This window comes from Mytilus trossulus, unplaced genomic scaffold (assembly GCF_036588685.1).
Source record: "Mytilus trossulus isolate FHL-02 unplaced genomic scaffold, PNRI_Mtr1.1.1.hap1 h1tg000463l__unscaffolded, whole genome shotgun sequence".
Taxonomy (NCBI): domain Eukaryota; kingdom Metazoa; phylum Mollusca; class Bivalvia; order Mytilida; family Mytilidae; genus Mytilus; species Mytilus trossulus.
In genome coordinates this window covers 233,192-258,578 of record NW_026963372.1, presented here as the reverse complement: position 1 = coordinate 258,578, position 25,387 = coordinate 233,192, and the positions used below count along the sequence as shown (strand labels likewise).

Sequence of the window (25,387 nt, the reverse complement as noted above, 5' to 3'; positions counted from 1 at the left end):
TGGTTCTTCCCACGCCGGGATTCGAACCCATGCTACTGTGATATCGTGACACCAAATCGCCTGCACTGCAGCCGTCCCGCTAGACCACACGACCACCTGGGCTCTCAAAAAAGAGCTTTCGGTGGCCATATGTTACCTTTCCTCGTCAGTTTTAATCTAGCGGCGTACTACAGTACATGATATATAAGGCATGAAGATGTTATTGTTACAGATCAGCTAAATTATCTATAGTAAAGGATCCTACAAATTAATGTAAGATACAGTCACAGAAAATAATTATATTCATAAGTACGTCTGAGTCAGTGACAACCCTACAACAGATGTATCCATCGGATCGCCATCAATGATGGTGATACATGGCTGTGTACATAATGTATATACAACTCGTCTCAACATCAACCCAACAATGTTAGATCTGTAAATTTGCTTTCGCAAATTTTTGGTTCTTCCCTCGCCGGGATTCGAACCCATGCTACTGTGATATCGTGACACCAAATCGCCTGCACTGCAGCCGTCCCGCTAGACCACACGATATATATATATATATTTATTATTTTTACTACACTCCAACCCTTTCTTTGGTATTTCTATGCTTGCTGGGCTATCGGCAATACCATATATATTTTATTCATTTATGCCTTATAATAGATATGAGCGTATAGGTTATACGTATAATTTCTCACGTTTCGTAGTATAGGGAGAAATTATTGTATATACGGTACTAGCGTAGTAATTTTATAAGTTTTAGTCACTAGGTATAAGACACGTGACTAATTTTATAGCGGGAAATTTTTTCCCTGATATTATCACTTTCTACCCCGCCGCAGACAGGGCAACATTCAAGTTCCAATAAAATTGTGTATATAATTTAATACATGCATTTACATATATTTTCAAAACAATATATTCGTCTGAGTATGTCTCGTGAGATGACTTGTCGCATGAGGTCGGACCCAGGTTTCCAGTTTATCTCATCAATGGGTTTCGTTTGGTTGTTCCTGGCTGGCGAGGTCGTTGATGATCGAGTTATTTATGTATGTATTTAGTTACATGTTAACATTCATTTCGGCTACATTTTAGCTCTCGTTGGTACAAGGTTTACTTTTTCTAGCTAAGTTGTACCTAACAGGATATTTCAAGGTTTTTGTTATTAGGAGTCATTGTGGTTATTGTTGTTTTCAGATGTTTATATATATATATATATATACGAGTCTAAATTGAAAACTACGTTCAAACCTATGATTGCGTTGGATAAAAACCGCAATTTTTATACGTGTGCATGTCAAACAAATTTCGTTGTAGAAGGGTCTAAAAACAGCACAAACAACATTTTCCAAAAGACCAAAAAGGTGAAAAAGTATATTTTAACAAAACGCATTTGACTAAAAGGTCGAACAACTGATGTTCTTAAACCCTGTTGACTGCCATTGACGATTGCCAAATAAAATGGATCTGAATATAAATTTAATAAGTCACAGAAAAAAAAATTTGTTAACTTGTGGCTATGATGTTGTGCCACAAACATTCGGTGTCAATATTTCTTTAGTACACCAGATCTAGATTTCGACAATATATGTCTCTTCAGTGATGTTAGAGATCGAAACGGTATTTGGAAGGCCATATAATTTACTCTCAATTTAAGATTGACTCTTGAATTTTAAGAGACAATATAGGATGAACGGATCATATAAACCGGAGGGAAAATATGATACATGCCCAAACAAAAAATATAAACGACTCTAAATTGAAAACTACGTTCAAACCTATGATTGCGTTGGATAAAAACCGCAATTTTTATACGTGTGCATGTCAAACAAATTTCGTTGTAGAAGGGTCTAAAAACAGCACAAACAACATTTTCCAAAAGACCAAAAAAGTGAAAAAGTATATTTTAACAAAACGCATTTGACTAACAGGTCGAACAACTGATGTTCTTAAACCCTGTTGACTGCCATTGACGATTGCCAAATAAAATTGATCACAAGATGTAACAAAATGGATCTGAATATAAATTTAATAAGTCACAGAAAAAAAAATTGTTAACTTGTGGCTATGATGTTGTGCCACAAACATTCGGTGTCAATATTTCTTTAGTACACCAGATCTAGATTTCGACAATATATGTCTCTTCAGTGATGTTAGGGATCGAAACGGTATTTGGAAGGCCATATAATTTACTCTCAATTTAAGATTGACTCTTGAATTTTAAGAGACAATATAGGATGAACGGATCATATAAACCGGAGGGAAAATATGATACATGCCAAAACAAAAAATATAAACGAGTCTAAATTGAAAACTACGTTCAAACCTATGATTGCGTTGGATAAAAACCGCAATTTTTATACGTGTGCATGTCAAACAAATTTCGTTGTAGAAGGGTCTAAAAACAGCACAAACAACATTTTCCAAGAGACCAAAAAAGTGAAAAAGAATATTTTAACAAAACGCATTTGACTAACAGGTCGAACAACTGATGTTCTTAAACCCTGTTGACTGCCATTGTCGATTGCCAAATAAAATTGATCACAAGATGTAAGAAAATGGATCTGAATATAAATTTAATAAGTCACAGAAAAAAAAAATTGTTAACTTGTGGCTATGATGTTGTGCCACAAACATTCGGTGTCAATATTTCTTTAGTACACCAGATCTAGATTTCGACAATATATGTCTCTTCAGTGATGTTAGGGATCGAAACGGTATTTGGAAGGCCATATAATTTACTCTCAATTTAAGATTGACTCTTGAATTTTAAGAGACAATATAGGATGAACGGATCATATAAACCGGAGGGAAAATATGATACATGCCCAAACAAAAAATATAAACGAGTCTAAATTGAAAACTACGTTCAAACCTATGATTGCGTTGGATAAAAACCGCAATTTTTATACGTGTGCATGTCAAACAAATTTCGTTGTAGAAGGGTCTAAAAACAGCACAAACAACATTTTCCAAAAGACCAAAAAAGTGAAAAAGTATATTTTAACAAAACGCATTTGACTAACAGGTCGAACAACTATATACAACTCGTCTAAACATCAACCCAACAATGTTAGATCTGTAAATTTGCTTTCGCAAATATATATAGATTGCCTAACAATGTAATTTTAACACACTATTTAGTATGTAAATATAAGAATGTTTAAAATATTTATAAAATGATGAAATAAACGCAATATTTCGCTAGACCAACTAGCTTTATCAAGCGTGCATCTATCCAGGTGAAATCGGATGTAGATGATAAGAAACTTTTGCAGCTCAATGTATATGTTGAACTTAGCTGCCTTGAAAATAAGAAAATTTTGCAGCTCAATGTCTATGTTGAATTTGGATTGAGCTGCCTTGAAATTAAAAATTTTTGCAGCTCCATGTATATGTTGCTCTTGGATTTAGCTGCCTTAAAAATACATAATTGGTAGTTGAAATTAGCAACGTCCATTGGCCGATATTACGGGATAAAAAGGACGATGCTTTGTTTTTTAAATTATTCTTTATCTGTCCTGTATCTTTTCTCGTCTTTTTCGTTAAGACCATCAGGTTCTAAAGTGTGGAGTTGGTGGATCCAAAAGTTTTCTCTTCTCCTTCTCGCCGTGGTGTCCCACTCTGTGTTGACTTCTATAATTTGGAAAGTGACATTTTCAAAAGGATGTTTCGTTGAACGAAGATGTCTTGTGAGAGGACAGTTTTTGTTGGTTTTGTACGATGAACGATGGTTATTTAGCCGAATATTAAATTTGTCCATTGTTTCTCCCACATACTGAATGCCACAAGTGTCACATGTTAATATATAAATTGAGTTCTCCGTTTTACAGTTGGAATTTGAGTAGATGGTATAATTTTGTTTAGTAACGGAGCTGATGAAAGAACTGCTTGTATTGGCAGCTTTACAACACAAACAATTCCTTCGACCACATTGTTTGTAGCAACCGGGCGATGGAGTAGGCTGCTTTGCTAATACAGAAGTCACTAATTTGTCACGGATGTTTTTAGGTCTTCTGAAGGCCATGACTGGTGGTGATGAAAATACTTTTTTTTAGATTTAAATCATTTTCTATAATTTTCCAATGCTTCTGAACAATGGATGACACATTTTTAAAATCAGGATGGTAAGTGAGTACAAGGGGTGTTCTATTAGCTGCTTTATTCTTATCTTTGTACTCAAGAAGTTCTTGGCGACTAGTTTTGTTTGCTCTTTCGAAAGCGCTATCAATGATGTTGTTATTGTATCCTCGAACAACTAGATGTTTACGAAGTTGTCCTAGTCTAGCATCTTTCGTATTTTCATTAGAGCATATTCTCTTGATTCGTAATGCCTGACTGAATGGGATACCACGGGAGCAGTGTTTAGGATGGCAACTTTTTGGAAAAAGGAATTGATGTTTGTCCGTTTGTTTGGTATGAAGGTCCGTTATAATGATTCCGTTCTTGATGTAACTCGTAGTATCGAGGAAGTTAATTTTCTCCATAGAGGATTCATATGTATATATATATATTTATTAAGATACATGTATGTAAATAAATTAATAAATTCCGTTGTCCACTATGCTTGCTGGGTTATCGGCAATACTATATATATTGTATTCATTTATGCCTTATAATAGATATGAGCGTATAGGTTATACATAACTCTACCAGAAACCAATTGACATAAAACGTAATCAAATTACTTGTTTCCCAATTTAAATCCGGAAAGGAAGAAGATATCTATTTTGCTTTAATTCAAAAAGATTTTTCGGGAATTACAAGTGAAACGTATCATGCTTATATAATTCACTTTACTTTCTTTAATAACGGAACAATTATATAAGACATGAAACGATTTATCAATATAAATGTTTAATTATATTCATCTCATATATTTACAAGCTTTGCATGATATGGAGAGGTATATAGCCACGCTTCTGGACCAATTCTTTTTCACTTTCTAACTTTAAACATATGAATCTTATTGCAGAGAAATAAAAAAAATGCAGTTTTACGCTTCCCTAATTTGAAAATTTGAAAAAAGATGTTTTTTTTCATCCTCTCGTAATACACAACTTTTTCACAACTAAAGAACCTTATCTAAACAAACAACTCCAGTCATCGGATTTTTTATATACTTTGTGGTCTTGTGGATAGTATCTGACTATCCAGAAAATTCTATCTGAGGAAATATATACACATGATCCACCATAAATAGGGTTCCGAATCGACAACGTAGAAAACGTACGAAAATCGTCTAGTGGACAAACTTGCAAAAATTAAGACATTTCATTTCTTTGAAAACGAAGTCGTTTTGACATGTAAATTATCAAAAAAAAGTATGTAGCTGTTTTGTTGAGTTATAGTTCAATTACGGAAAAGCACTATTTAGCATGCAACAAATCTAAATTTTCAATAAATAACGTCGCAAATAACAGTTTATTTGTTAAAAGCAGCGAAATCTGACATTGCTTGGACATCTTGCAAGACAATTGTCAGAAGCCGTTGCATTTGTATATGTTGTGTGAGCTGCAAAACTTAATTTTGATATGGTTTATGTATGTACTTTGATAAACATAATTCCAAAAAACGAAATTTCATAGAACCATATTTTTTAAAACCTATAAATTTTGATAACTTAACATTTTCAAAAATCTGACCATAATGAACATTATTTTTTTTGGCTAACATATGTTAATCCGTTGGTTACTGGAAACGCTAATATTGTAATACTTTATATATAAAGCATATCATTCATTCGAATTCCCAGATATAACACTGTTTTGAAGAACACAAACACCACTGCTATATATAAAGCTATGTATAGTCTATTACATCTGACACGCATACTTTTGATGTTTTGTCAATATGTTGTCCTTAAATAATTTTGGACTAATATACTAATTGTAAAATATTATAAATCGGAATAGTATTTACCTGTCTAGTCTATGGTATAACTTAATTGTTATGGTTTTATAGAAAAGCTGTTTATTTATATTGTGGACTGGTTACACGGTATTGACGCAATAACTATATGAAGTAAGTGCTATTTTAGTCAATAAGTTACAGCGAGTACAGAATACGGCAGCATGGCTCGTTACACGTACCAAGAAACACTATCATATTGCACCAGTTCTTGTGTCACTACATTAGATCCCGGTGTAGTACAGAATACAATATAAAATGCTTTTTTATACATGTACTTTTAAAATCCTATACGACCTAACACCTATCTTGAGGAACTCATTAGCGCCTACCAAATATCAAAATCTCTTAGATACGAAAATGCAATGCGACTAATACAACATCGTGTATGCATCAAAATATACGGAGAAAGACGCTTCGACAAAGCTAATGCAAGCCTCTGGAACAATCTGCCTAGCCAGCTAAGACATGAACACTGCATCGAAATTTTTAAGAAAAAAGTGATTTCATTTTTTTTATACTGACAGTGACCTTTTAACTTTGTTCTTTTATTTCTTTATTATTTTTAAGGGAGAGGGGCTTTTAATCGGAAATCGATAATTATTTTCTATGTTTTTCTTATTATGCCCCATGGGCATTATGTTTTCTGGTCTGTGCGTCCGTCCGTTCGTCCGTCAGTCTGTCCCGCTTCAGGTTAAAGTTTTTGGTTGATGTAGTTTTGATGAAGTTGTTCAATCAACTGGAAATTTATTACACATGTTCCCTACGATATGATCTTTCCAATATCAAGGCTAAATTAGAGTTATTACCCCATTTCATGGTCCACTGATCATAGAAAATGATAGTGTGGATGGGGCATCAGTGTACTGGGGACACATTCTTGTTTTAGAATATATTTCAATTATGCCAACCATCTGGTTTATATGCCAATGTATTTTCGGAAGATAAAATTATTTAATTCTATTTGAACAAATTTGGAAAATACTTTTTTCTCAGTTTTTTCATATGATGTCGATAAATTTAAAAAGCATACATGTCGACAATAATGGAGGAGACTATAAGACTGTCGCAAATTCAAACAGCAAAATATTTTGAACATTTTATGACACGAGGCACTAGCTGTGGATTATTACAATTTAGGCACGTTTGACAAAGATTTCCTATTCTTAACCCTCTTACACAAAAAAATCATTTTTCAAAAATATATTTAAACACAATCACAGTACCCTAATTGCACCTATTCAACAACAACAACTATGGAAATCTTACTTTTTTATGACCCTTAGTGGTATTTTATGTGTTTCTGTCTTTGAGGACTTGGGAACGTTCGTTCGTCCGTCCGTTTGTCCGTCCGTTACATTCACACAAAGTCATCTTTCAAAATTGAGCAAAATATAATTTGCTACAAGCATTAATTTTTTTTTTAAACAAATAGTTAAAGCATGAACTTAGGTAGTTAAAAGAAGTTTTTTTTTTTTTTTATGTTATTCGATTTTTAAGGAATTGAATTTACACATTACGATATAATGAATTCATTTGAAGTTAATTGGACATGTCCGATACATAACAAAACTTCTTGTAAAATATAAGTAGATCTGTGCTTGTTTTTCGCCGACTTTTGAATGAAAAACATTTTCTCCATCGACATAAACTATGTTTCTCTTTTACCATTTTTTTAATTTCTTTCTTATAATTTGTTGATGCAAGTTTATATTGAGGTGTTTTAAAAATAGAAGTAAATCGATTACAAATTGGAAAGGTATAATATCGAAGCCATGCAATATATATACAAAGATATAATTATATAAAAACAATATTTACTGATCTTTACTGACTTTACTGTTTAAGTGTGGTATGTGGTGCGCTGCTTTTCAAACCATTTAAAAGACTTAAATAAATACAATAAATAACACGAACAGAAACAGAAACAGTAACAGCAAATTTACTAGAAGTACGTGTACAAGATTGATAAGATTCAGATTGTGTATTGCGAAGCAATCAATAATTGTAAACATCAAATGATTCATCCTTGACCTGTTCACTGCTGCATCTATTTATATACGTCACGTACGCTTCAAGGTTAGTAAATTTATTTACATTTTTTGGATTTCTGTATTTAAAGATATCAATAGTTAAACGTTATTCTTACAAAGTAAGTGATAGATATGATATACTTCTACATCTAAAAATTACCATACTTCAAGGTTTTAGTATATAACTGATGCTCTGCAGGGGTGAAGAGAGGGTATTAAATTTTGTAACATTATAGAGGCCATTTAGTTCTTTTATATTGATTCTGTTCTTAATTCTGAATATGTCTGTGATTTCAGCAGCCCATTATTCATTCAATTAATCTTTATTGTTTGACCTGTTATTTTCTATTCAGTCGCATCCAGACCCTCGTAAATATTCCGGTATGCATTATTAAAGTATTCCAATAAAGTGACACTTAAAAGTGCGGACGTGATAGAAATAGATATAGGAAGATGTGGTGTGAGTGCCAATGAGACAACTCTCCTCCTAGAAAGCATTCTTTACCAAAACGTCAACGGAGATTACATTCAACGGAGGTAACAATTCGATGTTCGTCATTTAAAAGCATAAATTATTATCTGAAGATAGAAGTTGTGTTAAAATTAATTGTTGACACCGATATCGATGTCTGGCGATCTCTTGGATGTGGAATTTATTTTCAAAATTGGTAATTGCGCGGAGATAACATATGCTTAGCAAATCTCTGCAGTTTTTAACTTTGTTTTGTTTTCAGACTGATATGATTTAGAATAAATGGCCATTGTTATAAACAAAATTGTTTATAATAACATATTAATTAAATTTAACTCATTTGTCTTTGTCTTTTATCCGTTAACGGAAATAACAGGTGAATAAATGCGACGGCCGGTGTTATATAGTCATTCTTCCCCCATGTCAGTTTTTCCCCCGGGGGAAAGACTGCCATGAGCCAATCTTTCCCCCGGGGAAATTTTGGATCATTGTGATTCTTCCCCTGCGGAAAGTTGACAATACGTATACATATAGTAACTTTTCCCCCATGCCAATCTTTCCCCAATCATAGATTTCACTATGTTTATATAGAGTCTGGAAATTAAACCGAACAGTGTTGAATTAGATTTATTATATTTTGTTGTCCATTTACATTTACACAAATCTGTCTACAGGTTTATCAGTCTGTCTATGAGTCAACAAGTCTGTCTTTCTGTTCAACAGTCTTTCTATTTGTCCCCTAGTCTTTTAACATTTTTAAATGACTGTCTATATGTCCGCATGCAAGGAAAAAACTAATGACTGACCAGAAGTTGTTAAAGTAATTGTATTTATTTGGTCAATGATACCAAGGGTCCACGAAAGAAAATGAATGTGATCAGACTGTGCTTCGTGTTAATAAATATATAACATGTATAAAGATATAGGAAGATGTGATATGAGTGACAATGAGACAACTCTCCATCCAAATAACAACTTATAAAAGTAAACCATAATAAGCCTTCAACACGGACCCTTGGCTCATGCATATCGAACAACAAGCTATAACGGGCCCCAAAATTACTAGTGTAAAACCATTTAAACGGGAAAACCAACTGTCTAAGTTATATAAAAAAAAAACGAGAAACGAGAAACACGTATAAATTACATAAACAAACGACAACTACTGTATATAAGATTTCTGACTTAGTTCAGGTGCAAACATTTGCAGCGGGGTTAAACGTTTTAATGGTACCAAACCTTCTCCCTTTTTCTGAAACAATAGTATAACATCACAACATAGAAAAACACATATAAATACATATCAAATGTATATTCACACGATGAAGCTTTAGTAACTATAAACTCAGAAAAAAGTTACTATAATTTAAAAAATCTTATCGTGACGTCGCCGACGTTATATTACAAGGCGGAAAATCTAGCTTATCATACTACTCACGGGGGAAACATTGGCCTGATCCTAGTTTCCCCCTTATAACGCTGAGGGGGAAAAGTGGGATCATGCCAATTTTTCCGGGGGGAAATATTGGATCGATCCAGTATTTCCCCCCGGAAATTTTGGCATGGGGGAAGAATGGCTATAGGACACCGGTACGATAGATTTCTGTATCATCTATATTTCTAGTTTTTATATAGTTTCAAACAAAGTTGCTTGAGGAAAGCATCCTGTTATGAGCCCCTCTCTAGTCCATTCCCCTTATTATCATAAATCTTAGATTATTCAATATGTATCACTTATAAGTACCATATACATACCAATATACCATATTTTGGCTCTAAATATGCATGTTTACTAACAACGTGAAACTAGACTATATCTAGCGCTCTATGTAGATATTATAGGAAGATATGGTATGAGTGCCAAGGAGACAACTCTCCATCCAAATAACAATTTATAAAAGTAAACCATTATAGGTCAATGTACGGCCTTCAACACGGAGCCTTGGCTCACACCGAACAACAAGCTATAAAGGGTCCCTTTTGTAGAGTTTAACGTTGTTTTTAAACATGCATATCTAGAATCTAGAAGGTATATTGGTATGTATATGGTACATATAAGTGATATATGTACTTATCGGACCATTGATAAAATATCACGTTGTGATTGGTTAAACGCCGTCACGTGGTGACCCCCTATGAGACCGTAGGGGGTTAGTAGGTTTCATAGGGGGTTCATGACGCGTTAATGGCGACGTCATCTATTAATGTTGTTGCGTTTCGTTGTCTATTTTTCAACAAAACGACGCAGAAAAAGTCCAGCGTCCGATAAATTCGTTATACGGTTAACTACTGACCCCCTACGGATCCATAGAGGGTGAATAAAATTCATAGGGGACTCGGCCTCCGGCCTCACCCCCTATGGATTTTACTAACCCTCTATGGATCCGTATGGGGTCAGTAGCGAACCATATAACTTATAATATTGAATAATCTCGAATTTATGATAATACGGGTAAGGGGCTATGGGGGTTCATAACAGGATCCTGTCATCATGCACCTATGTTTGAAACTTTATACAAGTTAGAAATATAGATGATAAAGAAATCTAAATATCTCAGATATTTAAGTATAACAAGTTACAATTATTATTATAGAACTCGAAGTCGTTAGTATTGACGGCGTGCACAAAGCTGAGTCCACAAACGTAACGTCTTCAAATAGCTAAAATCATTTACGACGTCGGCATTTCCCCCGAGAAAACGTAAGCGTAACAAAAACACTGGACACGTAGTTTATCACATAATTTTGAAAATAAAAGTTCAACATGTGTCATTTTTTCGAACAGCAAAGTACAGCAAATGCACATTCTGAAAATCTAAGAAAATACATGCTAAGAGCAGTGTAAAGGAATTAATAAGCGACTATGTGAGGGGGGGGGGGGGGGGGGGCAAGGGGGGTCCCAGTAACAGCAAAACAATGAATTGATTTGGTGAAAAACAGATAACAAAGAATTGAAAAGGGACAATAACAGATAACAGTAAATGAAATATGAAAATAAATCTGTCCACGACCAATCCAGTAGATTAGTCCGAGATTACTCTGACAAAACAGCAGTCGGACGTCAGAGTAATCTCGGACTACAGTACATGACTCGTAGATCTTAGCATGTAACTTGTGGTATGGATCTAGAAAATTGTAATTTGTGTAAACAAGACGTTTCGGTCATTGAGGCAGTTCTGCCTTGGTTGATTTTTTTTTCTGTAACTTGTACAATAAGTTTTAGTATGGATGTTGATTTTTTCTGAACGAAATCACTAGTTTCTGTTTTTGAAATAGGGATATTTTTAATCTAGGGCATTTGAGGGATCAATTTTTAATGATTTAGGTTTTTTTAATTAATGTTTGAAAGTAGTGCAGCCAGTGACACTTTATTATCACGATTATATTTTTATATTTTTTATTTCTGAAAAGCAATATTTATACTTTACAAGTAATACAAAAACATTGATGCACAATATATTTTTTTTTATTTAATGACCTCATGATGAAACTAACTTATAAAATACAAAAATACCCAGATCAGATAAGACAGGACAATTAAGTAACTGACACACGCATGCCAGTTATGGTTATTTTGATAATAGAAATTGACTCAAGTGACAATGCTGGTGGACTATCAGTCCCCGAGGGTATCATCAGCTCAGTAGTCAGTATTTCGGTACTGACATGTTTTAACAAACTTTACTAAAATTTGTCCGTTTATAAATTTATAAATTATTAAGAAATTAAGGTTTCAACTCCCTCAGGCAAAGTTGGCTTTAGATGAATTTGGCTATTTATTTTAGGTATTTTTGACATACAGCTCTTCAACGGTTTCGGTACTTATACATCTTCGGATTTCAAATGTTTGGCATTGAGCGTTCCTGATGAAGGTAAATCCAAAAAAAGCGCTTCGGACGCAAGAAATTAATAACGTGTTGTTTTCAATATTCTGATAGTATAATAGAGATTGGACCTATTGAAACACCAATCATGCATCTTACGTGAAATTGTAGAATATGGAAAATTTGGGTACAGCATTAGAGAAGCTGTAGGATTTTAAATAGGGTATTTGTCGAAAAATTAAACTGAAGGCACATCTTTATTTGTATCAATGGTTTCTGAGCTTCAATTTTCGCCATGTGAAGCAGTTAAAAAGCTTTTTAAAATATGGTGAGTGAAAAGAGAGCTAGGGAATAGCACTGATAATATAAATGCTAAAAGAAAAAGATGTTGTATAGTTTCCAAAGCCATAATTCAGCCCATACCACTTAGGAATGTAAAACAATTCAAAGGAGTAAACTAACTGCCTAATTTATCCACAAAATAGTGAATGGGAAATTTAGTAACACAGTAACAAACTACAACCACTGAATCCAGGCTCCCTCCTGACTTGGAAATAGTCACATACAGAGTGTGCCTGCGTCAACTTAATCATGCTAGTTGGTGTCTCATCCTCCCCTAATCAGGGACAGTGGTGTAATAGTACAACATAAAGATTATTATGTGGTCATTGAATAAAAAATATCCATAGGGTGTACCAATGCTTTTTTATAACAAAATCCATACTATAAGTTATTGTACAAGTAATGAGTGAATTATAATTTGTACAAAATGCTACATGTTCACAGACAACGGAATTTATTACAAAGGATAATAACAATATATACTGGAATGGTCCTTGGTCCAATTGATTTTAATATGTTTATGTGATGTATGTTACTGATATTCTTCTGCACATACAGGGTCACCCAATACTACCAGTAGAAAGACATCATTGTAAGAAGATGTGGTAAGCTTGCCAATGAGACTATTATCCATTCAAATCACAATTTTCAATTATCTTCAATTTCTACGGAAGATTGGCTTTCAAATGATGCTAACATTCCACTTTTCAATAACAGGTAACAGCAAATAGGTTCTCACAATAACAGATAACAAAATAGATAAAAGTCCTATAACAGCTAACAAAGAATAAGATAATAACAGCTAACAGTAAATATATTTTCAGAATAACAGATAACAAAGAATTAAAATGCCTCATAACAGCATAACAGTTAAACCCCTTGCCCCCCCCCCCCCCCCCTATATCGTAAACCCTATTCAGAAAATAGCGTTAAAACGTCGTTTCTTTAAACTGTAACATAATAGCTGGACATTTAAAAAATTCCGGTGTTAAGCCTGGACTATCGAATCATTCATATTTTGCGGATTGTTTTAAACCTCTTGTTTTGCACATTTGGAATATCGAGTCATTTCGAAATAAGAAAATAGCAAGTACATATTTTTTTTCACCGATTCTTCCCTTTTCTGATATTAATCCTTCCAAATTACTACTTGTTACACATAACGAACTACATTCCAAACTCATCCACAATGTCAGATTTTGAATTTTTTCAGGTGAAGTTCGTATGAAATCATATTCCGAATCCGAAAAAAAAATATTGTACGAAAATGCAGGAATAAGTTGAATTTGTACAAATTTCAGGTCAAAAACTATATTTTATGCTTATTTAATGTTACAAGTTACATATGTTTTTGCCGTTTTTTCCATGTTCGTTTCATTCTTTATAGATTTAATTTTGATAATCTTTTTAATCAAGTGGATTTTAATAGCTGGCTCTAATCGTTTTATCATTAAAATATATGTTTGACACGGTTGTATATAGCTACTTTTAAAAGCGCATTTTACAGGGGCCATCAACTTTGTGCACGCCGTCATTGCATTCCTACGGTGGCACAACATAACGTCATAAAACGGGAGCTAGACCATTATATTGAAAGAGTTCCCCAACCGCGTGCTCCCCGGATCAACATTGAACGATTTTTGCCTTTTCCATCTACCATCATATCCACCTTGCATTTCATTCCCTTACGTATACGTAAGTTATCGCAATTCATGTCGTACGAATAATATCGCTTGTGTGTTTTTTAAGATAATTCGTTGCTATACATATTGCAGCATGTCTGTAAACAAGCCAAATACAGGAGATCCCTTGATTACACAAGAGGCCCCAGACCAACCACCCCAAAGAACATACCCAGTGAGGACATTCAAGGTGTTTGGAGGTATTCATATTGGATTAGGCGTTGTACTAGGGATCATCAGCCTGATAGCGGTCGTCACTGATGCCATGGGCATTCAGAATTATCATGACTGTCTCCTGCATAACGAACAGCTACATAATGACAGTACCTACTACTGGAGCTGTCGGAGGTACTATAAAAGTCAGGAGCTATTCTCATTTGATATAGTGTGTATAATATGTTGTGGATGGGTAAGTGTATAGTTATATATAAGTATATATTTCAATAAACGATAAAATAGTAACTCATATATAAGCTTAAAAACAGTTTAAATATAATGTTTTATTGATAGCTATATATATTGTTGCATACTTATTGTACAACAGCAAATATTGGATGCATATTAGGGACAAGAAAACATAAACAGATACAAAAAAATGGTATGGTTAGCAAATGGACTGACCCTGATGAAGGAACTAGGAAGTGATGGTATGGCCGTGAGGAGCAGACATTTTGCCTGTTGTTAGGATTCTTTAACTTGCAGAAAGTGTGGTACACTCCTTACAAAGGGCACACAATTTGAAGTTCCCATATTGGAACGGACATATGTGCGGATTTATTCATCACGCAGAATTAAATATCCACCCCTCTGTGGCAGTGGTTGTATTACTGCTTGACAGGAGAAATCCATAAATGACCATATTTAATGCTAAAGTCAAACCGATTGTAGATTTAAAATTGATATAGGTAAAAGAAGATGGTCCAAACCTACAATAATTCAGACACGTCGGTGTTGTACTATTACATCAGCAGGAACTTAATAAAAATTCTTTTCACTCCTACCTTTTAACGGCTATGTTACTTACACAGTCAACAAGTTCAGAAAGTTTCTTATCTTTTTTTTTTAATGAAAATTCATATTGACAAAGGTGATTATTTTACTGTTATTCTTTCAAAGTATTGCCGTATATTTTAGATATCAGTAGTTCGAAAAAAAATAGACTGAAATATATTTTTTTCTTCAAATTGAAGTTCTTTCTATACAGCTCGGCGCACTGTACAGGAAATCGGAGCTTGTTTGAGTAAACAGTTAATGGCTTTGCTGTCGAAAAGTTTCCCTAAAAAATTTGTTTTTGTTTTGGCAAAATCATTTATCATGTAAGAAAATCATAAAAAGACATTGGCACAACGAACCAGAGATCATAATATAAACATTCTGTGATTGGACAAATTAAAGATATCAATTAAAAATTACTACCTAATCAGATCGATGGAAAGCAGAAAAAACACAGCCCGGACGTGTCCGTGTATATACATCTAGTGTTTCCCCCCAAGCTATGCCATTTTTATACGCCCATCAAAATTTTAACGGGACGTATTATGGTATACAAATATCCGGCGACCGTCTGTCTGTCCGTACGGCCTAAACATGTTGCACCGTAACTTGAGAACGACTTATCCCATTAAACTTTACTTGTTTGTTCTTATGATGGTCAAACTATTTCTGTATACTTTTTGGTGAAAATAAGATTAAAACTTTGTGAGTTACGAGACTTTGTAACTAAAACAGGGTTGTGGTTTTTTTTCACATGTCGCGCCGTATCTCAAAAACGATTTATGATTATTACTTAAAATTTTACACACTTCTAAGTTATATGAATTTTATTTTTGAGTTATTAATTATTTTGTAAAAAAGGGGAAGAAGTTTTCACATGTCGCGCTGCATCTCAAAAACGATTTATGATTATTGCTTAAAACTTAAAACATTTCTTAGTTATATTAATTTAAAGATCAGTATACTTTTTGGTTTTGATTCACAAATATTTTTTAAACAGTTATAGAGGTTTTTTTGTATAAAAAGGGGATGTTGTCACATGTCGCGCCGTATGCAAGAACTTTTAAAGATTATGACATAAGAATTCCATACATTCTAGGTGCCCTTTTTATAAATGTTTGCGCGCTCTAGATGTCCTTTTTCAATTAAGTCAACATGTTTTGTGTGTTATGGGAAACACTATACACCCCTCATCATAAGCAACCAAAAGACACTTAATACAGATCTCAGAATGCTCGCAGATAATTACAGCTAGTTAAAAACCAATAACAATTAACAAAATCTATCATGTATCTTAGACTTTTATTTAAAAATATAAATCAGTTCACATCCAACGTATAATGATTTACTTTTGATATAAATTGTTACTTGGATGGAGAGTTTTCTTCCCATCTCTAAATGTACTATATACAATTAATTTAGTGTTAATCATGTATAGTCGGAGAAAAAATGACCTTGTGCAATGCCTAGATATAGACTTTCGCTATTCATAAAAAATGTACTTCGGTCTACGCTTTTACACTCGAATGAAATGACTAAAAAAAAAGAAGTATTCAATTCTTAAATGAAGTTTTGTTAAAACCTACAATTAGGAAATACTATTCTTATCTTTCAGTTTGTCCTTACTGGTCCCCTGCCTATGTGTATGTTTATCTTTCAGTTTGTCCTTACTGGTTTCCTGCCTATGTGTATGTTTATCTTACAGTTTGTCCTTACTGGTTTCCTGCCTATGTGTATGTTTATCTTACAGTTTGTCCTTACTGGTTTCCTGCCTATGTGTATGTCAAGAAATACTATTCTTATCTTACAGTTTGTCCTTACTGGTTTCCTGCCTATGTGTATGTCTTCTTATCTTTGAGTTTGTCCTTACTGGTTTCCTGCCTATGTGTATGTCTTATCTTTCAGTTTGTCCTTACTGGTTTCCTGCCTATGTGTATGTCTATCTTTCAGTTTGTCCTTACTGGTTTCCTGCCTATGTGTATGTTTATTTTTCAGTTTGTCCTTACTGGTTTCCTGCCTATGTGTATGTTTATCTTTCAGTTTGTACTTACTGGTTTCCTGCCTATGTGTATGTCAAGAAAAAGACAATCAAGCTGGAGAAGTCTGGTAAGTTTTAACATGAGATGGGATTTCCACTTATTTTTTGTTCATTTGTATGTTTCCGAGTTTCGTGTGGCGTTCAATTCTCTCATCTAGCATACATTATTGTGTAGTAGACATCTGAGGCCCACATCCGGCAAATGAGGTGTTATGTCGCTGCGTTAAACAACCAATTTCTGAACTTGAGCTGTTTTTGTTCTTTGGTTGTGATGTTGTCTCCTGGACAAATTCGACATTTCCATGTATTTTTGATTTATTGTGTAAAAAAGGTTAAGAATAAAAAGAACTAGACATTAAATTGGTACTCTTTATATCTATTATGTTTCTTCTTCTTTAGAAAATTGGGTTTATGGTGTGCAGCATTGTTGGCGCATCAATCTTTTGTACACCGGTTATCATTCTAGGAATAAACGGATTATTATTTGTAAGTTATTATTATTTTTCTATAGAATTCGAGTGTTCAATTATGTGCATTCATTTTACGACTTATATTTAATGCGTTTCCCTCGGTTTTAGTTTGTTACCCCGATTTTGTTTTTTGTCCAAGGATTTTTTTAGTTTGAACAGCTGTATACTACTGTTGCCTTTATTTACGAAAATAGAATCTATTCATATTCAAAAAACTAAACAACTTCAATGATATATTAAAATGGGGTATTATTAAAATAAAACATGAGACAAAAAACCAAAGGGAAATATAAAATCCTATTATCTATTATCAATTACAACTCACAATACAATGACCAGGAAAGAATCGACAAAACGCAGAGGCGGATAAAGTAGAGTGGGGGCAGTGCGCGCTTGGTGGAAATCATTGTTTGATTATACAGTGAATAACTGAAAAATTACTATGAAAATATCTTGATCCGCCACTGAAAAGGCTAACAACAATCACAGGTTATTACACAGAAAACTAAAGACTGACAAATAAAACCACACATAAAGGTGGGTAAATTGGTGTGCTCTAGAAGTGTACATAAAGGTGGGTAAATTGGTGTGCTCTAGAAGTGTACATAAAGGTCGGTAAATTGGTGTGCTCTAGAAGTGTACATAAAGGTGGGTAAATTGGTGTGCTCTAGAAGTGTACATAAAGGTGGGTAAATTGGTGTGCTCTAGAAGTGTACATAAAGGTCGGTAAATTGGTGTGCTCTAGAAGTGTACATAAAGGTCGGTAAATTGGTGTGCTCTAGAAGTGTACATAAAGGTGGGTAAATTGGTGTGCTCTAGAAGTGTACATAAAGGTCGGTAAATTGGTGTGCTCTAGAAGTGTACATAAAGGTGGGTAAATTGGTGTGCTCTAGAAGTGTACATAAAGGTGGGTAAATTGGTGTGCTCTAGAAGTGTAAGTGTCAGCCAGCTGTGTTGCTCATTCAAGTACAAATTCTATGAACATTGGGCTACACTTGAGATGGGCGTATGACATTACTCGATTTTTAAAATTGTCATTCTTTCATTTGCGCCGATTTTAATTTTATATTTGCTTCTATTTGCATTTACTGTTTAACACAGGTGCGTAATACTTGTACGCGCGATGTTCGTACCTCATTGGAAAATCGGTGAAGTTGGCAAGATACAAGTCCACAATATTTAATTTTGTGATATCACATACATTGCTATTGTACGCATTTAAAAAAAATGTTTTTTAAAATAAAAAATAAAAAAAATTATTGTTGAAACTATGTTTTATGCTGCATGCGACAAGCTCCAGTTTTAAAAAGGCTATTTTTAGGCTGTCCCGCGTAACATATTTCAATTATTGTAACCACTAAACTATGATTTTCGTCTTTAGAAACTATTTAGTATTTTGAAAAACTTTTTTTCTATTATTTAACCGAAGGGTTCCTTTAGTTTTTTATGCATTTTTTTATGACATCATGATGACGTCATATAAAAATAAAGTGTTCCATACTATAAGGGCAAATCTCTCCCACGGGAAAAAATATGGTATTCCAGATTTGAGAATCAAAAGCATTTATCTAAAATTGAAAATTGAAATATTTATGTTTACTTCATCAATGTTAATTTACTTAATTTTATGAATTTAAAGACAAATATCCTGAAAAATGATATATGATAATTTAACAGCCATTTTTCAAAAGGCTTACAAGGTTGTCGCACCGCCATTTTTTGACGTTATAACGAACTCAACTCAAATTTACGTCAATTGTTTGCTTATCAGAGCTCTTATGATGGTAGAATGTTATGATTTTTTAAAATGTTATTTTTCTTAATTTTTCAAAAATCTAAAGTACATCAATTTTCAATAAGTAGTTAAAACGCATCGTCGATTCTGCGGAGTCTTACAAGAATGTCGCACTTGATTAAAACAACGATTCAGTCGAAGTTTTGGTTTGAACGTTACGAAATATTCGCGACGTTGTGTTACGCTTACATGTACGAACATCGCGCGTAACGTCACTACTCCTTAAAACTGTGAATGGAATATTGTTAAACTTGGTTATAAACGTTTCTCACATATGTTTAAGTTAAATTAAATAATTTTAATGTTGTAAATATATTTTTAATTCGCCATTTTAGTCAAAACAGAATATACACTATACACAGAGTGCTTTTATCTTAGGTTTTTACTTCTTAATTTTAAAGTATGTAAACATAGTGCGTATGAATTGACTAATCCTGCTCGACACCCTACTCCCATCTCCCCGCGGTGAGCAGAGGACAACAGTCATATACATGTTATGATTGACAATTCATATCATTTGTACAACCGGCTAACGGAAGAGGTCAATGATGATAAATGAAATATAACATTCACCTGTAATTTACCTGTAGAAAAAATCGGCGCAAATGAAATGCAGATCGGCGCAAATGCAAAACGCCACCTGAGATACAGGATTGTGAATGAAATGTGAAAATCACTAACACAGATATCCCTTAACGGCCAACATAACCAATATGGCATCCTTAAAGCTTTTGAACTTTCGAATTGATGAAATTAAGATGAGATATACTATAATGATATTATGATGGTAATCACAATATAACGGTGGAATTCAATCGTTAATTTATTGGAACATTAGATTGTTAGGTTATTAAGTTCATTTAATACATGGATATATCAAAGTTGCTAGGTTAACTATTTCTGACCTGGAAAAGGTCTTGGTCGAAGGTTTACAGAGATTATATGCGAAGGCCTAAAACCGTGGTTTGGAGGAGGCATATGAAAAAGCGTGATATCGTCTAGTAAGAACGAAATTTTACATGTACCACACGTGGCATTGACAAGAAATGACATATGCCTGTATGTTGAATAAGGAAACCGATTAATTACTAAATAATTTAAGTCACGTTTACTGCAGCTCAGTAATGCATCAATGACCAAATTCAAGATAAAAAAACATATTTTGAAAATTTCTTACGGTTGTTATTCAGCTGAAACCAACTGATATCAATGGTGTAGCAAAAAAAAATATATATTACATAACAATTGAAGCAATAACCGTAATTTTTTTATGATCAATAAAAAGGAATGCATATTAAATCTACCTTTTACCGTATTAACGATGTATGTGTTCAAGGTTAGCGTTGCCAATTCCAAATCTTTGTGTTTACTGTTTCTTCATTCATGCCATTGCTTTGTTTTAGAGAATGTTCTTTGGTGCTGACCCTATTTTATCAGCCATCATAACGGTAATAACATTAGTTGAAGCTATAGTGGCAATCATTACGGCTTCATTTTGTTGCTGCTGTTCACCCTGGGAAATATCCAGTGAAGGGGTAAGGTTCTATATAAGTTGTTTTGATATAATCAGCTTTGTAAATATATATGTATATTTGTAGACATTTTAAAATTTTTATAAAAGAGGGGCAAAAGAAAACCAGAGCGACATTCGAACTCATATATCTAAAATAAACTGACAACGCCATGGCTAAAAAAGAAAAACACAAACAGACAAACAATAGTACATATGACATAACATAGAAAACTAAAGACTGAGCAACACGGACCACACCAAAAACTAGGGGTGATGTTAAAATATGTGCTGCTGAAGGTAAGCAGGTCCTGCTCCAAATGTGTCACCCAACATGTTGCTCATGGTATAACAATCTCGATTAAACGTCTAATAATAATAAGAACATATGAGGCGTTGTCTTTATCCTTGAAAACAAAGCCACGTCCTAACTACAAAAGAACATTGGCTGCACGTGATTGACGTCACAGTTGCAATTTGTGTTGGTGTTCCTGGGATTTTAAATAAAATTATTCTAAAAGTGAGTCTTCATGTGTACATTTTTGGTGATCAGGAAACTGTTGATTTTATATATCGTTCAACCTTCGGCAAATCACAATGGCTGTCTTTCTATCGTGTAATATTTGTTCGCTTCATAGAACAAAAGTGCGAAAGGTTCCTAAGAGAAATAAATCTATCGTGCCAAGCTTTATGCTCATTTAAAAATTGGAATGCATTATATTTGTCAACATATTCAAGGGGTACATCTAAATCACGTGATGGATAAACACACACCGGAAGTAACAGTCGAGCAGACCGCTTGAAAGGTAAGTAGTCGTATTTTCTTGTTTATGTCAATAAAATTTAACAAATAAGGCAGTGCACCGAATGTCGGATACTATCTAGTTTTGAAATACACAATTATCCTTGCTGGAAAGCGTGCAGTTAATGCTAACACTTCGACACAGTTCCAAAATTTCACCAGATAACTGTGTCGAAGTGTTTGCAATAACTGCACGCTTTCTAGCAAAAACAATTGTGTATTTTAAAACAACATACTATCCGACATTCGGTGTGCCAAATTACAGTCAAAATTTAATTGATATAAACAAGAAAATGCAACTACTAACCTTTCAAGCGGCGAGTTCTACTGTAACTTCCGGTGTGTGTATATCCATCACGTGATTTTGATTGTACCCCTTGATATTACACCTCGCTAACGCTCGATATACAGATATTGACAAACATAATGCAAAATCATTTTAAAATGAACAAAGAGCCTGACACGGAAGATTGTTCGTTACTCTTGTTTTTGACTTTTTGTCAGATATTCGGAATCCTCTAGTTGTATCCATATATATTTAATAAAAAAAATTGCCTACAGACCCCTACTTTTCTTTACAGAATCTTATTACGCATAGTTTTAAAAGCCATTTTTGAAAATCTTATTTTTTCTATGATTTTTTAAGGCAAAAGGTTCCAATGTTAAATGTATGAAAAGTCTAGAGAGAATTATTTCCCGCCAAAGGAGTCAAAACTGAATGTGGCCGCATCCGTGTTCATCCTCAACCTTTATATATATTATGTATTATCATAAAATACAACTTACATATCAATATCATGGATGAACACGAATGCGGCCACTTTCGTTTTCCACAAAAACCGTCTAAAATATAACTAAAATGCTAGAATTGTGAAGATTTCAGTAATTTAGCATGACTTAATGGTGCTAGTATCCGATATATGTGCATTGTATAGTAAAAAACAGCCCATATTTATGTAGCAGAAGCATTCTACTGTCCAATAGACAATTAAAAGTTTCCATTTTAACAGTTTTGTAAAACGGCAATATTTTGGGGCCAAAAAGGGGTCTTACTGGACCTACTCCTTTGCAATGGCTTATATCTCGAAAACAAGCACATATGCCTTTACTAATATACTATCAATTTATAACATTTTTTTTAAAAAGCTTGTTATTTTGAAACAGAGTAGCGAATAAACTCATCATAGATACCAGGACTAAATTTAGTATGTACGCCAAAAGCGCTTTTCGTCTACAAAAAACTCATCAGTGACGCTCGAACATCCTTAAATCGTGAACTCTTGTTTTTTTTAAGAGCGCCAAAAAGGTCGGAAGATTAAAATGTGAAGTTTCGTACAACTACTACGGCACATTTTTTACATTATATTTTCATTCATTTCCATTGAATCATACCTATATAAGATATGTATCAAAAAACAAGAAAGGCAGATATATGTAGAACGAATTTTCTGGGTTCAATATATTTCCTACTTGGGAGTTAGATATAACATATTTAGATAAACAAAAATTTAATCAAAATGTTTCAAAATTCATGTTTTATGCTTATTTCTAATAGTAAAGTTTTAATCATGTAATAAACTAATGACACCTATTCATGTTTATATTTGACAGCAAACAGTTCTGTTTGTGAATAGCACACAACCTGGAATGATCATGAATGTGCCACAGACCCAGGGTCATATGGATAACTCGATACAGACAACCACTGGACAAATAATGATCCAATATCCCAATGCACAACAGTACCAGATAGTAAACAAAAATGAACTATCTGGGGAACAGATCTCCATGGGTGGCAGCCATCAGCCTAGCACTGTAGGTTTACAAGAACAACACGTTTTTGACACCTCCCCACCACCTTACAAAGAGTAGATTACAGTCTGACATGCATGATGTGACTCATTTTGCAAATTAAACATATTATTTTCTACTTTTTTCTATAATTATGTTTATGTATACATCAATAGGTTGTAATGTGATTATGGAGTTAGTGAATCGGATTCAATAAAGTATAATCATGTATACTAGATTTTAATCAGCATGTTGATAGTGTATTTAAAGAAACGGAAAAATAATATCTATCAAATTTTATTTTTGATTTTGATTATTGTTTCGCCTTTCAATTATCTATGACCAAGTTTAAAGAAAATCTTTTTTTTTTTAAATATGCTCAAGTAATCTTAACTGCTATTAAATAGGAAATGCACCTTTGTACAAACTATTATCATGGTATTTTTTTAATGTTAGGGCATATTAGGAGCCTCATACAAATCATTTTTTAAATATAGATTTATATTATTTTAAAGAAATTTCATTAGAACTTTTTATTGAATTGTTTAAAAAAAGACGCTACTATTTCTTTTTAAATTTGCTCGTCGTTTTTCGTTTGTCGAAATAAAAAAAAAAATATTCAAAATTTCATTTATCTATAATTTTTAGAAATACAACATGATGGCATAGACCTTGAAGCTGCGAAAATGACATTTTAGAAAATATTTAAATTATGTTTAGTAGGATAGTTATAGGGTGAAATAAACTCGGGGGACATATGGTTTACCTTTACATTATTTCTTTCGCGAAAGAAATCAAATTATAGCTTGAGTTTATAACAAAATGTCCAAGAGAGAACTTCTAGACATTTTATTTCAATTTATTCTTTTCATACTATATAACTGTATATGCTGTATTTGATAAGTATATTGTTTATGCATTCAATAAAATGTTATGTTATAGTGGTTTAAGCAACATCAAACTAAAAATAACAATACAGTTAAACCAACAAAATTTCACCATTCTTAGTAAAACCTGTTATAAATTGCTGTCTACACACATGATGGAAATGTCAGGTTATTATACTTTATAATCTGCTTACCCTTCCGGAGCACCTGAGATCACCCCTAGTTTTTGGTGGGGTTCGTGTTGTTTATTCTTTAGTTTTCTATGTTGTGTCATGTGTACTATTGTTTTTCTGTTTGTCTGTTCATTTTTAGCTATGGCGTTGTCAGTTTGTTTTAGATTTACGAGTTTGACTGTCCCTTTGGTATCTTTCGTCCCTCTTTTATATCTAGCTAATGAATAGGTAACATTACATTGACAAATTATGCAAGTTGATGCAAGGAAAATGTATTTAGTTTTGTGATCAGAAAGAAACGTTAAAAGAAAAATCACATAATACCGAACTCCGAGGAAAAATTCAAAACAAAAATTTCCGTACTGAATGACAAACGATGGATAAGAACTGTCATATTCCTGACTTGGTACAGGCATTTTCTTGTTTGAATGTTGCTAGATTCACTTTTACTGTTAAAGTGTTATTCCCCTTGATACATAGAAAAATTGATGAATTTTTCGTTTCAGTTCTGTAACTGCAACTTGCTTCAACGGTATGAAACTTATATACAATGCTAATTACAACAAACAAAACAGAGCGAGTATGAATTTTAGTGGCGTCATTTTGACAGTTCTAGCCTAGCGTTATGTCCCTTTTCAAAATGGAAAAAAGTACTATTTGTTTTTTTCCGATCCCTTACT

At 33.4% G+C, this 25,387-nt stretch overlaps 1 protein-coding gene across 3 annotated transcripts; it reads left to right on the top strand.

Annotated features, from left to right (window-relative positions):
* The first annotated feature begins 7,776 nt into the window (after nucleotides 1-7,776).
* On the top strand, nucleotides 7,777-24,588 carry LOC134702439 (uncharacterized). 3 transcript variants are annotated; one of them, XM_063563342.1, is made up of 6 exons: nucleotides 7,792-7,974; nucleotides 14,342-14,657; nucleotides 17,282-17,347; nucleotides 17,679-17,765; nucleotides 20,948-21,079; nucleotides 23,468-24,588. In XM_063563342.1, exons 2-6 carry the CDS (start codon nucleotides 14,343-14,345, stop codon nucleotides 23,726-23,728), a joined length of 861 nt encoding a protein of 286 aa, XP_063419412.1. In that variant the 5' UTR covers nucleotides 7,792-7,974; nucleotide 14,342; the 3' UTR covers nucleotides 23,729-24,588. The 3 variants fall into 3 exon arrangements, with proteins under 3 accessions (XP_063419414.1, XP_063419412.1, XP_063419413.1); XM_063563343.1 differs by lacking the exon at nucleotides 7,792-7,974 and adding an exon at nucleotides 8,014-8,047; XM_063563344.1 differs by lacking the exon at nucleotides 20,948-21,079 and having other exon boundaries at nucleotides 7,777-7,974.
* Nucleotides 24,589-25,387: the final 799 nt, after the last annotated feature.

Bases quoted from the DNA above. Each gene is read 5' to 3' on its own strand.
- LOC134702439 (XM_063563342.1), top strand. From the start codon at position 14,343: ATGTCTGTAAACAAGCCAAATACAGGAGATCCCTTGATTACACAAGAG. The intron at 14,658-17,281 runs GTAAGTGTATAG...TTTATCTTTCAG, and splicing joins GTATAATATGTTGTGGATGG to TTTGTACTTACTGGTTTCCT. The intron at 17,766-20,947 runs GTAAGTTATTAT...GCTTTGTTTTAG, and splicing joins GAATAAACGGATTATTATTT to AGAATGTTCTTTGGTGCTGA.